Genomic DNA, 13,648 nt, shown 5'->3' with positions numbered 1-13,648 from the left:
ATGTCAGAGGATAAATAATGAGAAAAAAAGGTTTTTGCATACGTGTGACAGGACAAACAGCACAAGGACTAAGACAAATTACTCCTAATGACGGTGGTATCAGAGCACAAAGGACCTCACTTGATTCCCAAAATCCAGATGACCTCCATATCATAGAAACAAATTTGCCTTGAATAACCACAACTTCATACAAACGTGCGAGAGTAGTAGACATGAGCAGAAATTCTTGAAAAAACCTCGCCAATGGTGGCACAAGCGAAGGATGCCAAGGAGAGCTGCCAGCCATAGTCCTACCAGCGACGACAGGTGCATGACACTCACGAATAAGGGCGAGCCACTCAGGAAGCAGAATGATTGCTGGGACGCGTAGGAAGAGGGGATAGGAATGAAGGATGGGAAACAGAAAATGTGTTGCAGAAGTTGGGCAGGAAGGGCTAGGCTAGCTGGAAGGTAAATAGACTATTCTCCACCTATTTTACTAAAAGGAATAGTCTAATAAGGCCGGAGCTAGGTGTGGAAAAGAAAAAAATTCTGCTAGCACAGACGCAGCATGGATTGTGCCTACCCGCAAGGTGGGTAGCTTGTTACTCAAATGTATAAAGGTATATGTATTTTCAAACAATAACTACTTACACGTTTTATGTTGGCTGAACAAATTTGTTAGCACGCTGTCCCATTACAAAACACACATAGTATATCATTACAGGCAGTGTGATACCGTAATGTTAGCATAACGTCTAGGCCTACGCTTGTAGTTATATCTATCAAAATTAAGACATCAGCACTGACCCGGTGGAGAACTGAGGCTCCGGAGCCTGCGGGGTTAGCCAGATGCACGCCACCTCACTGCAGAGTCGCGAGGCGAGGACATTGTAGGTATAATCATTTAGGCCGGTGATTATCGTGTAGGTTTGATACATCGGAAATGGTTGGGTAGTCTTACAAAATGTTAGAATTTGGTAATCAAGGAAAGGGAGTACACAGGACAGAGAATATTGTGGGACACAAGGGCAAAGGTCAAAAACCAGCATCTAATATATGTATGTGATAACCAGAGAAGGTATGCAGAGTGGGTCCAACATGCCCACACACAAGAAAGGTAGCTTGGGCGGCAACTGGTTCAAGCCTTTGAAGGTTGACACAAGTAGGCATGGGTGACAGAGGTTCCCAGAAAAAAACAGCGCAATAGAAAAAGAGAGCCAGGAGGACGGAGGAAAACACAATCAGGTCGCGAAAGGCAGGAGTAACAGATGGGAAAAACAGCTGGGGTTGACTTGGAAACATATAAGACGGAATTATGGCAGCAGAGAACCATGGAAAACACAGAGGGGACAGAGAGCGTGAACTAGTAAGACCTGGAGGGGGTGGAGACAATAACGAGGACAGGTGAAACTAGATCCAGACGGGAGTGAGACATATAACCCCCAGAGATATAGGGTTCAATACGCAGAACTGTGCCGACGAAAGTAAATTCAACGCTTGCATTTTTATATGGGAACGCGGCGGATCTGCCAGTCGTGTTTTTCCGCTTGCAAGCAAGCCCTCCGTCATATGATTGGAGTATATTACACGTGAGGAGTCTCACTAGTACGTGGAAGATGGCAACCATTCTTTTGCTCCGTCTCATGGCCGGCGTTCCTTAGCTAAAATGGGGGTAATAGGTCATTGGGTGCTTTGTCACAAATTGGGGTGAGTGGAGTCATCTCGGGTACTTTCTGTTAAATTGATGCTCTTGGCTAGTGCTTACTGGGCTTGGGCAATCACACAAACGTGAGCTTCACAGATTAGCACTCAACTTGCGAGCGTGAGTTCTACAACTACTAGCGCAAGCCCGGCTATAGCAACCTGGTATTTGCAAGGTATCGGCGGACATGATGTCTACGACGCAGAAAGCCCTGTATTTGGGACTGGAGTCTGGCTTTAGAATACCATATAAAAATTAGGCGCATTACCTTTAGATATTACAACCCATTAATAATATCATTCAAGACGGATCCTGTATCGGAACAGTTGCGGCAACTCGGAAAAAAGAATTAAAAGTATAGAAACAGGGTAGCTTTTTGAGACAGCAGGTATCACCGTAGGGACGAACGAAGCATTAAGAGCCTGTTACCCAATAATGGGAGCGAGACAGAGGTTGTGGTGCCGTAGCTAAGCCCGCGTCTCTGGATGCGGCATGAGAGTACAAGAAACCTGGTGACTTTATGTCTGGCGTAATGAAAAAGGTTAAGGGGGGAAGCGAATGCAGGGGGAGGGTGGGTAGGTAGAGGAAAGAGATCGGTTCAGTCACATGCCAGAGTTGGTATTCTGGTCTTAGTGATCGAGGAAAAGAGCTCGCCTACCAGAATTAACAATAATTTTACAAAGGAGGAGATTATACCTGAAATTTAAAAAATGCTGCCTGTTACACCAGGTATAATTTCGTGATTCTGTACACCTCCTTGATTGACTCGACGCGGGTACGCTGTTGCTGCCCCTCCCTGAGCACCTCCTGCGTACTGTGGTACCTATCCCATGGGCCTTGGGAACCAGGCGACCCTCTGTATATGATCATAGACCTGAAACCCTATATCCACCCTCGAGAGCATCCGTCTACCCTGAAAGATATAGCATCTCCACGGCGACGAGGACAGCGGGTGAGTGATAACGACGTTTTCTTTCAAAAGGGGTCTCAAGAAGGAGAACAGCACGATGTGACGGTGCACCGATAGGTTGAACTCGCTGAACAACAGAACCAGTGCCGGGATCTGGGGGGAAAACGGGAATGGGCGGGAATCGTTGATAGGACACACCAACGTAGGGCTGGCGTATCAGCTGTTAACGCAACGACAGGGAAGGAGAGGGAGACAGCGAGGCGATAGAGACGAAGCGCCAGCAGTCACGCCGGGTCTAACTTGAGCTTAATGGACTAAAGCGCGGTCAGGTATGCAACGCGATCCTCACCATGGTTGTCAACGAGACCCTCGTAGGATGTCAGCACATCGTCAAACCGAATGCTTATAAACACTATCATCGACCAGTTGCTCCGACCTAAGAAGCAACGTCTGCAGCTTCGCAAAGATTGAGTAGGTTGCTCGAATCACTGTGGGTGGTTGTGTTGTGATCCGTTGGGGAGGGTGGATTTACAACTGTGGGTGTGAAGTAACTAGTGAGAAATTACAATAGATCTTGTCTGGTCGTGGGCCAGTGAAATTGTCTGGTGGTGTGATGTGGATGTCATGACTGTAGTTGGGCAGGTGAGTGTCCTCTGCCCTGCGTGGTAGTGATGCTCGTGAATCAACTGAGGGAGTGCGAGTTTACTACTGTGGGTGATGTGTGATCCTGCGTGTGTGGGAGTGATCCTCTCTTGGTGTGGTTGTGTGATGTCGTGGGTTATGCGCGGTGATTCTCCATACCTGTGGTGTGTGTTGATCCCCATGCCCTGAAACTGTGGCAGCGGTGACTTCCTCCCACCCTGTTGGTGATGTGTGCATGCACTGGCGCCTAGAGCGTGAATTCCTCCCCCTAGTTGGGGGTGATGTGTGCGTCGCTCCCTCTGCCCCTGTGCTGTGAGAAAGGTGTTACATCACCCTGGTGCGTAGGTGTGTGACTGCCTGTTGGAGGGTGATTCCTAACCTGTAGGTGTGATGTTGATCATGCCTGAAATGATCCACTCGTGGCTTTGTGTCCTGTGTGTGGAGGGGTGATTCTCACCACTGTGGTGTGATGTGTGATCCACTGGCCCTTAGTGGAGAGTGGATTTTCTCACCCCTGTGGTGTGTGTGTGATCCCCTGCCCTGTGTAGCGAGCGTGATTCTCTACCTGTGGTGTGATGTTGATCCTGCCCTGGTGTATGAGAGGTGACTTTACCCCTGTGGTGGTGATTGTGGTGATCCACTGCCCTGTGTAGAGAGGTGGATTCTCACCTGTGGTGTGATGTGATGATCCCTGCCTGTGATAAGAGGTGATTCTCACCACTGTGGTGTGGATGTGTGCGACTCTATGCTGTGTAGCAATGAGGTGATTTCTCACCTGGTGGTGTGAGTGTGATCACTCTAGAGCTGCTCTCACCTGTGTGTGTGTATCTGCCCTTGGATGAATTCTCACCCTGTGTGGTGAATGTGTGATCCACTGCTCACTGTGTAGAGAGGATGATTATCACCCTAGGGGTGTGATGTGTGATCAACGCACCTGATTTGGAGAGAGGGGTGATTACTCACCTGGGGTGTCGAATGGTGTGATCACTCCCTGTGTAGAGAAGGTGATCTCACCCTGTGGTTGTATGTGTGATCCACTGCCCTGTGTAGAGAGGTTGATTCTCACCCTGTGGTGTGATGTGTGATCCACTGCCCTGTGTAGAAGAGTGATTCTCACCCTGTGTGGTGAAGTGTGATACTGCCCTGTGTAGAGAGGTGATTCTCACCCTGTGGTGTGATGTGTGATCCACTGCCCTGTGTAGCAAAGAGGGTGATTCTCACCCTTGGTGTGTGATGTGGTGTGATGTCACTGCCCTGTGTAGAGAGGTGATTCTCACCCTGTGGTGTGATGTGTGATCCACTGCCCTGTAGAGAGGTGATTCTCACCCTGTGGTGTGATGTGTGATCCACTGCCCTGTGAGTAGGAGTGATTCTCCACCCTGTGAGTGTGATGTGTGATCCAGCTGTAGCCCTTGTAAGAGTGAGGTGATGTCTCAGACCCTGTGGTGTGATGTGTGATCCACTCGACTGTGTGGATAGAGGTGGATTCTCACCTGCTTGGTGTGAATGTGTGATCCTGCCCTGTGTGAAGAAGGTGATTTCACATGGTAGTCGTTGTGTGAGTGCCATACTGCCCTGTGTGAGAGGTGATTCTCACCCTAGTGGAGTGTTGGGTGTTTGTTTATCCAGAATGCCCTGTGTAGAGAGGTGATTCTCACCTGTGGTGTGTGATAGTTGAATCCTCTGCCTCTGTGTGGAGAGGTGATTCTCTCACCTTGTGGTGTGATTTGTGTATCCACTGCCCTCGTGTAGAGAGGTGATTTGTCCTCTGCCGTCTGTGGTAGTGATCCACTGCCCTGTGTATCAGAGAGGTTGATTCTCACCCTGTGGTGTGATGTGTGATCCACTGCCCTGGTGATAGAGAGGGTGATTCTCACCCTGTGGTGTGATGTGGTGATCCCTGCCCTGTGTAGAAGGTGATCTCCACCCTGTGGTGTGATGTGTGATCCTTGCCCGTGTAGAAGTGATGTGATTCCTAACCTGTGGTGTGATGTGTGATCACTCTGCTCGTAGAAGAGAGGTGATTCTCACCCTGTGGTGTGATGTGTGATCCACTGCCCTGTGTAGAGAGGTGATTCTCACCCTGGGATGGTGATAGTGTGATGTCACTGCGGCCTGTGTAAGAAGGTGATCTCACCCTGTGGTGTCGATGTGTGATCCACTGCTGTGTAAGAGAGGTGATTCTCACCCTGTGGTGTGATGTGTGATCCACTGCCTGTTGTAGAGAGGTGATTCTCACCCTGTGGTGTGATGTGTGCAATTCCACTGCCACTTGTGTAGAGAGGTGGATTCCTCACCTGTGGATGTTGATGTGTGACACCACTGCCTGTGTGACAGGTAGATTAACACCTGTGTGTGTTGTGATGATTCTCACGTGGCCCTATCATGCCGTGGAGAGAGTGATTCCTCACCCTGTGGTGTGATGTGTGATCCACTGCCCTGTGAGAGGTGATCACTGTTGTTTAGGACCGGCCTGGGCAGAGTGATTCTCACCTGGTGGTGTGATGTGTGATCACGCCCTGAATGTAGAGAGGTTGATTTCATCACCCTGTGGTATGTGTATGTGTGATCTCACTGCCCGATTGGTGGTGGAGAGGTGATGTTACACCCTTGTTGGTGTGATTGGTGTGATCCACTCCCTGGGAGATCTCCTGTGTGTGAGTGTGATCCTCCTGTGGAAGTGCTACCTGTTGGTGTGATGGTGATCCACTGGCCCTGTAGAGAGTGATTCTTCACCCTTGTTGTGTTGTATGTGTGTCCACTGCCCTGTAGAGAGGATTCAGGTGTATGTATCACTGCCCTGAAGCGGATCTTCACCTGTGGTTGATGTGTGATCCACTGCCCTGTGTAGTTTAGCGAGGTGATTCTACCTGATGGTGATGGTCATTGTGTAAAATGCACTCACTGAACTACCCCTGTATAGGTAGGTGATTCTCACCCTGTGGTGTGACTGTGTGATCCACTGCCCTGTTGGGAGAGGTGAGTTCTCACCCTGTGGTGTGATGGTATTTTTTTTTGTTATTTTCTCCTACTGCCCTATGTGATGAGAGGTGTATTCTCACCTGTGGTGTGATGTGCATCCACAGCCCTGCGTAGAGAGGTGATTCTCACCCTGTGTGTGATGTGTGATCCACTGCCCGTGTAGAAGAGTGATTTCATCACCTGTGGTGTGATGTGTGATCCAACTGCCCTGGTGGGAAGAGGTGATCTCAACCTGTGGTGTGATGTCGTGATCCACTGCCTCTTGTGGAGAGGTGATTTCTCACCCTGATGGTAGTGATGTAGTGACACTGCCCTGTGTTGATCTCACCCTGTGGTGATGAGTGTGATCTCACCGGTGGAGAGCTGATCTTACCCTGTGTGTGATGTGTGATCCATCTGCTGTGTGGAGAGGTGATTCTACCCTGTGGTGTGATGTGTGAATCACTTGCCCTGTGTAGAGAGGTGATTCTCACCCTGTGGTGTGATGTGTGATCCACTGCCCTGTGTAAGAGGTGATTCTCACCCTGTGGTGTGATGTGTGATCCACTGCCTGTGTAGAGAGGTGATTCTCACCCTGTGGTGTGATGTGTGATCCACTGCCTGTGTTAGAGAGGTGATTTCTCACCCTGTGGTGTGATGTGTGATCACTGCCGTGTGAAGAGAGGTGATTCTCAACCCTGTGGTGTTGGATGTGTGATCACTGCCCTGTGGAGAGAGGTGATTTCTCACCCTGTGGTGTGATGTGTGATCCACTGCCCTGTGGTAGAGAGGTGATTCTCACCCTGTGGTGTGATGTGTGATCCACTGCCCTGTGTGGAGAGGTGATATCTCACCCTGTGGTTGATGTGTGATCCACTGCCCTGTGTGAGAGAGGTGGATTCTCACCCTGTGGTGTGATGTGTGATCCCTGCCCTGTGTAGAGAGTGATTCTCACCCTCGTGGTGTGATGTGTGATCACTGCCCTGTGTAGAGAGGTGATTTCCTCCCCTGTGGTGTGATGTGTGATCCACTGCCCTGTAGAAGAGGTGATTCTCACCTCTGTGTGTTGATGTGATCCACTGCCCTGTGTGGAGAGGTGATTCTCACCTGTGGTGTGATGTGTGATCCACTGCCTGGTGGAGAGGTGATTCTCACCTCGTGGTGTGATGTGTGTCATGCTGTGTAGAGAGTGATCTCCGCCCTGTGGTTGATGTGTGATCCACTGCCCTGTGTAGAGAGGTGATTCTCACTCCTGTGGGTGTGATGTGTGATCCACTGCCTTGTAGAGAGGTGATTCTCACCCTGTGGTGTGATGTGTGACCCACTGCCTGTGTGAGAGGTGATTCTCACCCTTGGTGTGATGTGTGATCCACTGCGGTGTAGGAGAGGTGATTCTCACCCTGTGGTGTGATGTGGATCCACTGCCCTGTGTAGAAGAGGTGATTCTGCAACCGCTGTTGGTGTGATGTGTTGATGTCACTGCGCTGTAGGAGAGGTGATTCTCACCCTGTGGTTGTGTGTGGTATCCACTGCCGCTGTGGTGGAGAGGTGATTCAGCCATTGTGGTGTGATGTGTGATCCACTGCCCTAGATTGATTGGAGAGGTGATTCTCACCCTGTGGTGTGATGTGTGATCCACTGCCCTGTGTAGAGAGGTGATTCTCCAGCTCCTCTATCTGCTGTCTGTACTGCTGCAGCTGGACCTCAAACTGATCCACTAAACACCGGAAATAACTAGAGAGAGAGAGACACAGAAAGAGAGAATGACAGAAGAGAGACAGGATTCAACTTATTAGAGATAAAATGCAGTAGATGAATCTATGTGGTTCTAAAGGAAAACGTGCTAAGGTAAGTTCAGGGMGCGTGATGATGATGGGACTACTCACTCATAGGGAGCTGTATTTTCATGTTGGAGTCCAGGGGGAGTCTTCTGAGTCCGTAGAGCTATGTCTGCATTCTTCAACTCCTACACACACACACACACACAGAGAGAGAGACCCCACTATCAAGCCCAGCAACACTTAGGGCAATTTAGTTTTGATCCTGAATTCCTCAAAGGACAATGTGACTTCAGTGTGTGTACCAGCGCAGCCTCCATCTTCAGGTGACCTATAGCCAGGGCGTTTCTCTGTAGTCCCGAGGCGCTGACAGACAGCAGCTGTTTGAGACTCTTGATGTCATCCTGAACCTTCAGCATGGCTTTAAAAGACATRCGGCTGATCTCCTCGTGAACCTGCTTCTGCTCCTTCACAAACTTCCTACAGGACGGAGAACTCACACATCAACACAATGGATATGCATGACCAAAGACAGTGTTAGAGATGTAGACACACGCGCATGACGATGCACGACTTCCTCACTTACTGGAAATGGTCTACATCCTGACAGATGACTGGAGGCAAGTTTTCATCTTTCAACGCTTTACTGTCCCTGAAAGAGAGAGCGAGAAACCCATTATGACAACCATAAGGGGCAACTGCAATCAGTCATTGGTCACACTGCGGAATCTTATTGGTCCAGACAGGTGTCAGTCAGTAGTACTTACTGTGGGCTGGCCCCTAATGATTTGTCGCTCTTTTTCTCTGAGGAAGTGCTGAAGTCAACTCCGCCCAGTCCAAGGCTGGGGGCCGCTGAGATCGCGGTCGAGACTAGGGAACCTAACGTCAACCCCCCTGAACCAAGAGTGGTCTGGGCTAAACCTGGAAACACACACAAGAGTTAACACAAATAAACCCAACGACACAAACACACATACAGAAACAACCTCGCAAATGTGTTCGTCCCATACAACCCTAATGCTAACCCCAGTCCTCCCAGAGTGGCCCACACCGAAGACTATTACATTATCAGAAAGGTGTGACACACACACAAAGAAAAAAACTGACAGATCATACACAACCTCTAAATAAGGAGAGATAAGAGACAGATATGTAGTTAACTAACCAGTAGGAGTCATGTTAGAGAACAGACAGACAGATGTAGTTAACTAACCAGTAGGAGTCATGTTAGAGAACAGATAATGTAGTTAACTAACCAGTAGGAGTCATGTTAGAGAACAGATAGATGTAGTTAACTAACCAGTAGGAGTCATGTTAGAGAACGTAGATACGAGATTAGTTGAAACTAACCAGTAGGAGTCATGTTAGAGAACAGACAGACAGATGTAGTTAACTAACCAGTAGGAGTCATGTTAAGAACAGATAGAAATTTAGTTAACTAACCAGTAGGAGTCATGTTAAGAACAGACAGACAGATGTAGTTAACTAACCAGTAGGAGTCTGTTAGAGAAACAGATAGATGTAGTTAACTAACCAGTAGGAGTCATGTTAGAGAACAGACAGAGAGTATGTAGTTAACTAACCAGTAGGATTCATGTTAGAGAACAGACAGAGATATGTAGTTAACTAACCAGTAGGAGTCATGTTAGAGAACAGATAGATGTAGTTTAACCTAACCAGTAGGAGTCATGTTAGAGAACAAAGATAGATGCTAGTTAAACTAACCAGTAGAGTCATGTTAGAGAAGGATAGGGATGTAGTTAACTAACCAGTAGGAGTCATGTTAGAGAACAGATAGATGTAGTTAACTAACCAGTAGGAGTCATGTTAGAGAACAGATTGATGTAGTTAACTAACCAGTAGGAGTCATGTTAGAGAACAGATTGATGTAGTTAACTAACCAGTAGGAGTCATGTTAGAGAACAGACAGATGTAGTTAACTAACCAGTAGGAGTCATGTTAGAGAACATACTGGAACCCAACGATAGACCTGTGGACGGGGCTGTACTCGTGGCCACACCCCCTAGGTTGAGAGCAAATCCTGTGGCTCCTTGTTGTGGAGCGGTGGAGGTGAGGAAGGAGCCTAGCGTCAGTCCTGCCCCTGAGGGGGCCGAGGAGGCAGCAGTGAGGGAGAATGGTTGGGCCGAGGCAGAGGGTTTATTGAAGGCCATACTAAAGCCCGTGGTAGGGGCTGTAGAGGCTGCTGGGGCACCTGGGAGAGACCAGGAAAGAGCTGGGTTAAAGGTAGATTCAACCTATGACATCAACGAGAACAAATTCATCTGCAGAGACTGCTACTATTGGTTTGGCATGCTAAGGCTCAAATTGGGATCAGCCAATGGTGGACGTGGACGTCATGACCCATGTGTAGCTACGTTGACGGAACATTTGCCTAACGTACGGCCTTTAGTGGGTGCAGCAGCACCTGTGGTGAAACAAGAACACAACTCCAACTACAATAATCACCTACACATCCATCTGTGTGATGTCTGTGCATTTCTTTGTGCGTGGGTGAAAGAAACAACAAGCAGYGGACAGGTCTGCAGAGGGAGAGAGACAGACAGTCGTAACAACGTGTGTGTGTGTGGTGTGTACCTACCTGAGGCAGGAGTGTTAAAGGAGAACCCACCAGTAGGTTTCTGTGCGAACAGGGACCCCCCCAGGCCAAGAGAAGCGGTGGTGGTGGTGGAGGCTGCACCACCCAGACCACCCAGAGTAAAGCCACCCATACCTGCTGCAGCTGGYGTACTAGAGAGAGGGGGTGAGAATGAGAGGGAGAGGGGGGGGTGAGAAGTACAAAACATTACTATGCAAATATGCCTCACCTGTTATATATATATTACAGTTTTTATGACACTGTCACAAACAATGTATATCTGTTTTGATGTTGACTGGGTACAGTAAYGATGACAGCAAAGGCCCAAGTCTAAAACTCACACTGATTACAAACAATCACACAGCCCCTCTCTCTCTAGCAAACACACACCTTCAGAAGAGAAACACAAGCAGTTGATGCATCCATAACACATGTGGTAGTTAGCAGTTGATCATGACTCAGTTCCATTATATTACACATATGAGTCATTGGACGCAGTAGTCTTCTGTAGGGGGGGGGGTTGGGGGTACTGTACGGTTTTGGAAGCARGAGGTCCTTATCTTTCATATCAGCTTGACATACTTTTCTAAAAACAAAAAAGGTTAACCTTTATAGGGTTAGAATTCCCACATGGCCACATTTCCATGTTTACAGCGCCTGTTTACGGAAAACATACGGAAGACAGACGACCTGTGTGAATTAGGAAGACAATGTGGTCTACCTGTACTAATTAGCTATCTGCGTTTCTGAACGTCTGTGCTGTGTGTAAACGGAAGACAGATGCCACAAATATGTTGTCACTGGAGAAAAAAAATGTCGCTGCAACAGTTAAAACGGTGTACAGTCAGTGTGTATTTTGCATTTGTGAAATTATTGATAAGATATTAAAGTAGAGGGATTTATGTTTCTAGAACCGTACCGRAATTGAGAATCGACTTGRGTTTAGATGGAGTATTTGGCTGTTTTGGCTTCCACTCCAGAGACAATTCGGCATTTACACACAGCATGTAACGTTAGTTAAGGAAGGTCCTTGGACCAAGTAGTAACGTTATGCTCCTTTAATCTAATATAGCTAGGTAACTACTTAACGTCACAATTTTGACAGTGGGTTTATTACGATTACTACTGGATAGCTAACGTTAGTTAACTACCTAGTTAAGCCAGTTGATAACAATCCATGCTGGGTAAGTTAACAACTATGCCCGAGATAAATCAGCTAATTTACGTGAGCCGTGGCCAACACTTCTTACCTGGCAGTGCCTCCAAACGAAAACCCCCCGCCAGTGTTCGTGGATCCAGATCCGAAATTAAAACCTGACATCTTTTAACAACAGGCCAATATTTTGATATAACTTTTGTTAGCCGATTGTTCKCTAGCTAGCAACTAGCTTTGGGATAAAAAAAACAAACAAAAAAACCACCCGCGTGGAGGCCCAGTCTAACACCCTGGTGTTATGAAATCATGGTAAACTAAAATAACCACTATTCGGCTATTTCAACTCACACGCTTAGTAACGTATAACATTTTACAAAGATCGGAAACTTAGTAATTTATGCACTAAAATGTTAACGTTCCTCCTCGACAAGTTCTTTTTTTCCGCTTCACCCGGAGTGTAGCTATATTTTCCGGTTACATTGGCCTACTAGGACAGTGATGTCTGGAGGATTTAACAGATTGGACGGTCATGTCGGGACATCTAGCGTTTGATAGTGGTAATGARCACAATGTACATTTCTCATAATGTGTGTGAATATGTAAAAAAAATAAAAAAAATAAAAGTGCTTTGCTAATTTGAGAACGGGTTTTAAAATATGTTTGTGTTAATAAATATTACAGCAGAATGGCAAAGAACGTACTCTGACTTGACGTCAGTGCTCTTTACGTCGGAGCTTTAGAAAAAAAGGCCTGAGACTTATAAGGAATAAGTCATTGTTCTACCCCAGCTGGCATGAGAGGAATATTGACTTTGCTCTTGATGTTTTCGACAACAAGGGTAATATTCTCACATATGAACAATTTATAACATTGAAAGAGTTTCCAATACCTTTCAGAGAGTTTAATTKTGTGAWCAAAGCCGTTCCCAGTGGTCTAACTACACTAATGAAAATTKATTTTAGCTTTGGTAATGATCACAAAGTTTATCCAGAACCAGTGTTGCGAACTAATTTTCAGGGTAAGTTGCTAGAGAAAGGTTGATTTGTTGCTAAATGCGTTGTGATGTCATTTCGTGATAACGTAAAACTGCGTCATTACGTAGAATGCACAATAACGTCACTCAAATTGACTGGCKATCTCGGCAAAYAATATGATTTGACATTTGTTCACGTACAGACTCRCACTCTTTTCTGTACTTCTGTCTGTACAATTTTGATTGAGACATGTTGATTGATGTTGTAAGTTCTGTTCAAGATCAAACATTCGTGACCAACTATATTCATTGGGTTTGGCTCGTCGAACCAGTACTACTGCTGCTGCAGTCAGCCAACAATGATTTGCAATTTACTGAAAATGCTGCTGGCCTGCTGCTGATGTAACGGATGTGAAATGGCTAGCTAATTAGCGGTGGTGTGCGCGCTAATTGCGTTTCAATCGGTTGACGTCACTTGCTCTGAGGCCTGAAGTAGTTGCTCCCCTTGCTCTGCAAGGGCCGCGGCTTTTGTGGAGCGCTGGGTAACGGTGTTTCGTGGGAGTTGTTGATGTGTGCAGAGGGTCCCTGGTTCGAGCCCGGTTCGGGGCGAGGGGCAGACGGAAGCAATACTGTGACATTAATGCTGTTGTGTGGTGCTGGAAGTGCACTTCAAAATGTTTAATAAGATATATCCATGTAATTCTATGATATCCAAATTTGTGGCAATTGATGATATCTGCGTTTTCTGTGAAAAAGAAGGTGAGAATCTGTCTCACTTGTTCTTTGAATTTAAATTTGTGTCAGAATTTTGGGAAAACCTTGCAAAATACTTATTTACCATTATTATGAACACTACCTATGTTTTTGACATGAAAGATATAATATGTTACTATTGCAATGATAACAAGACCACGGAAATGATTGTGATTTTTTTTAAATTCTTGTTGC

The 13,648-nt window shown here is 46.9% G+C and overlaps 1 protein-coding gene across 5 annotated transcripts in view; it reads right to left on the bottom strand.

Moving 5' to 3' along the window:
- Positions 1-12,252, bottom strand: part of LOC112081052 (nucleoporin p58/p45-like) — a 23,805-nt gene extending 11,553 nt beyond the window's left edge. For 3 of the 5 annotated variants that reach the window (XM_024147017.2, XM_024147020.2, XM_024147019.2), the window contains 8 exon segments: positions 7,813-7,931; positions 8,084-8,163; positions 8,281-8,455; positions 8,562-8,627; positions 8,743-8,896; positions 9,921-10,187; positions 10,575-10,723; positions 11,822-12,251. In XM_024147017.2, the coding sequence (XP_024002785.1) occupies positions 7,813-7,931; positions 8,084-8,163; positions 8,281-8,455; positions 8,562-8,627; positions 8,743-8,896; positions 9,921-10,187; positions 10,575-10,723; positions 11,822-11,892 (1,081 nt within the window). In that variant the 5' untranslated portion in view covers positions 11,893-12,251. 5 annotated transcript variants of the gene reach the window in all.
- Positions 12,253-13,648: the final 1,396 nt, after the last annotated feature.

This window comes from Salvelinus sp. IW2-2015, unplaced genomic scaffold, assembly GCF_002910315.2.
Source record: "Salvelinus sp. IW2-2015 unplaced genomic scaffold, ASM291031v2 Un_scaffold16692, whole genome shotgun sequence".
In the NCBI taxonomy this organism is placed as follows: domain Eukaryota; kingdom Metazoa; phylum Chordata; class Actinopteri; order Salmoniformes; family Salmonidae; genus Salvelinus; species Salvelinus sp. IW2-2015.
Note: the sequence above shows the minus strand (reverse complement) of the source record. Positions and strands in the feature narration are given on the sequence as shown.